Below are 3,162 nucleotides of genomic sequence, written 5' to 3'. Positions count from 1 at the left end.
GAAAAGCATAACGTCATCCGTGTAGATGGACATCCGCTGATGGAGGCCTCTGTTTGCCAACGGCTCAAAGATGCCCAACAACATGACTACTTACATGCCTTGGCGAGCAACATCGCGGCTTTGCTTTCATGACCGAAGGAATTCACTAACCCAAATTGTCCACATCACGTCAATCGACCGCCAGGAGGAGATATGAACCAAAGAACCAGGAACGAGAAGAGATGACAAAGGAAAAAACATGTACTGCCACTAGTAGTTCAGTTGACACTTGACACATGACCGAAGACAACAGTAAGAGCAACAAAAGCATGCCAACCACACACACTAGTACATAATTTATCGCGCGTATGAGCATACGGCGGGGCGAATGGCAGACACGACGCGACATCATGGTGGAGTGGTCGATCGGATCCAGCGACAGAGCGGGGGGCAGCCAATGTGCAGTGCCACTGCCATGCCATGCAGCCAAAACCTGAGGTCGGCCCCCTGTTCACGATCGCCGGCGGTGATCGAGTGACCGACTAACTGGCACACATCCACCTACCTAACGGAGAAGTTGACGGGACAAGCAAAAGCGGGAAACGGCTATACACTAGTGCTCCATGCACATGCCACGCACGGCTAGCTGCCGTACATGATGACGAAGCACGGGAGCACGGCCCGGGGGTTGAACACCAGCAGCTCGCCGTCGTCCTCCCCCCCTCGTCCGCCGCCGCCCGGCGGCACGGGCACCATGGAGTCGTAGCCCACCTTGTCGCCGTCCCCGTCTCCGTCGCCGCCGCGAACGACGCGCCCCGCCACGACGCGGCACACCAGCATGGCGCGGCGCACCTGCAGGAACGCGAACTCGCGCTCCACCTCGTCGGGCAACGACGCGTGCGCGGCCCACCCGGAGGAGTAGGTGGCGATGCCGTCCACGTCCGCCTGCTTCCCGGCGAACCCGTGCCGGAGGATGGTGCAGGTGCAGCAGTAGGGGCTCCCGCACACGCCGGCGCCCAGGGAGCAGAGCATGGTGGCGCAGTGGAACCGCAGCCGCTCGTTGCCGTCCGCGATGCACCGCTCCTCCACCACCGCGCCGCTGGCGCCCGCACAGCGGCGGGCGGCGCGGGCGCGGACGAGGTCCCGGTACTCCTCGAAGCGGGAGAGCGCCCGCGGGTTGTGGTGGATCCTGAGGATGCGCCTGACGGCCGGAGGATCGCCGGTGCCTGCTGCGGGCAGCCCCCACCCGGCGAGGAAGATCATGCGGATGATGTTCATGCTGGAATCGAGGTGGGTGAGCTCCGACAGGGAGTGCTTCATCGCCTGGTGGAGCTCCAGCTGCTGCGGCTTGCTCAGCACCTCGCCGCACACCTTGCAAGGGTACAGGTCCCCGCGGGCGGCGAACGACCTGGACAGCTGCCTGGTCGCCAGCGGCGAGCACGGCACGAGGGGGGTGACGCTGAGCGACTGCGGAGACATCGGGGACAGGAACGGCGACGCGCACGGCGAGGACGGCGTGGACAGCACCACGGACGCCTGACGCTGCGTCACGGACTGGGCAAGCGGCGACGACACGGTGGTCGTGACAGTCTCCTCCTCCTCTCCAGCGGGAACAGCATTCTTGGGTCCACCGGAGGAGAAGATGCGGTGTATGTAGCAGCGGAGGCTGGTGGCGAGAGACGAGAGGTGCCTGGCCCTGCGCCTGGCGCCGGCCCTCTCTTCAACACCGGTAGAGGACGACACAGCCGGGGAGAAGGCGAGCGGCGATATCTTCCTCCTCTTGCTGCTGCTGCCGGCAGCGCCAGCGTCGTCCTCCTCGTGCTGCTGCGACGCAGAGCCCGGCGAGAAGCAGCAGCCGGCGTGGCCAACGTGGAGGAACATGACAAAGAAGAGCGACAGGAACCCGCGCAGCAGCGAGCTGCACCTAGCACCGCCCGCCATCCCCGATCGCCGGCAGCTCAGGCTCCGATCAGATCACGCTCATGATCACGCAACGCAACGAGAAGGCTCGGGCTCGAGGATGGAGGGCAGGAAGGTGAGGGCGGGGGTGGAAAGGGGAGGGAAAAGTGCGGGCGCTTAAAAGAGGAGAAGGGAACGTGGGCTCTGTGCATGTGTGTGTGTGTGGCTGTGTTGGCAAAGGACGGGAGGAAGGAGAAAGGCGATCGATCCGGGGACAGCAACAGGGTGTCCGGGCGGGTACGCGCACGAATCAGTAGATTACTGGAGTAGTGGAGTACCTAGGATGCAGATGCACCGCAGCTAAGCTAAGCTGCGCAATTATGCATCACGCAAAGCGGTACAGTGTTACACTGAGCTGGTACAAGTGATGGTGCTCGCCCGCTGTACTCTTCCCAGCATAGCAGCCAGGGCCATGCTCATGCCTCATTACAGCGGGGAGATGGGAGATAGCGATGCAGGAATCGCAGGGACAAGGATGGCCGAAGCCGACGTGCTACCGATCGACGATCAGCTCGAGTCCGATCAGATGATTCAGATCAGATCGGAGTCGTCGGTGCACTGGACGCGATTGGAGATGTGTCGTGTAGGTTCCGGTGGAGCTATCATTGTTCATCGGCCTGATCTGGGCTCCTGTGATCCGGTCCCGGTGTCTCCTCCTCTCTCTCCATCTCCATAATGCACCATCGCGTCTCCCCTCGTCCCGTCTCGCTCCACTGTTATTATTATTGCTCGTCTACAGGAGGCGAGGTTAGAACAATAATACCCAACAGCAACGGCTCGTCGTCAGCGGCGAGCGCGGCGGTCCTGCACCTGCCGACTGCCGTGCTGCAGCTAAACCCCAAACAAAGGGGAGGGACTCTGCTCCCTTCTCATGCTCCGCATACGTGGCTTGATTTGATTGAAAGAAAATAAAGCCCGCCCCTTCCTTTAAAAATCAGAAAGAAAGATGATTAGATTAGAAAAAAAAAACAGCCGTAGGATGAAGTGGGAGCAGGCAAGCTGGATCCCAAACAAAGCATACAGGGCAACGGACGGTACAGAGACAGGGTACAGGGGACGGGACAAGATACGGCCTGTTCCTCCTGCCTCGCTCCGGAACAAACGGCGAAACGTGCAGCGCGGTGCAGATCCCTCTGCTCCGCCGCGGCTCCGTGTCCCCCTTCACCGCCGAACGAAGCTCTGCACGAACGGCACAACCAGCCGGATTTTTAGGCCGGGGAGATA

At 61.4% G+C, this 3,162-nt stretch overlaps 1 protein-coding gene across 1 annotated transcript; it reads right to left on the bottom strand.

The window, feature by feature from the left end:
* Positions 1-222: 222 nt before the first annotated feature.
* On the bottom strand, positions 223-2,417 carry LOC125552201 (zinc finger (C2H2 type) family protein). The gene has a single exon (XM_048715685.2). The coding sequence runs from the start codon at positions 1,918-1,920 to the stop codon at positions 622-624; it is 1,299 nt and encodes a 432-aa protein (XP_048571642.1). The 5' UTR covers positions 1,921-2,417; the 3' UTR covers positions 223-621.
* Between the last annotated feature and the right edge of the window lie 745 nt (positions 2,418-3,162).

This window comes from Triticum urartu, chromosome 4A (assembly GCF_056163025.1).
Source record: "Triticum urartu cultivar PI428250 chromosome 4A, HENAU_Tu73, whole genome shotgun sequence".
Taxonomy (NCBI): Eukaryota; Viridiplantae; Streptophyta; class Magnoliopsida; order Poales; family Poaceae; genus Triticum; species Triticum urartu.
This window is presented reverse-complemented; position numbering and strand designations above follow the sequence as displayed.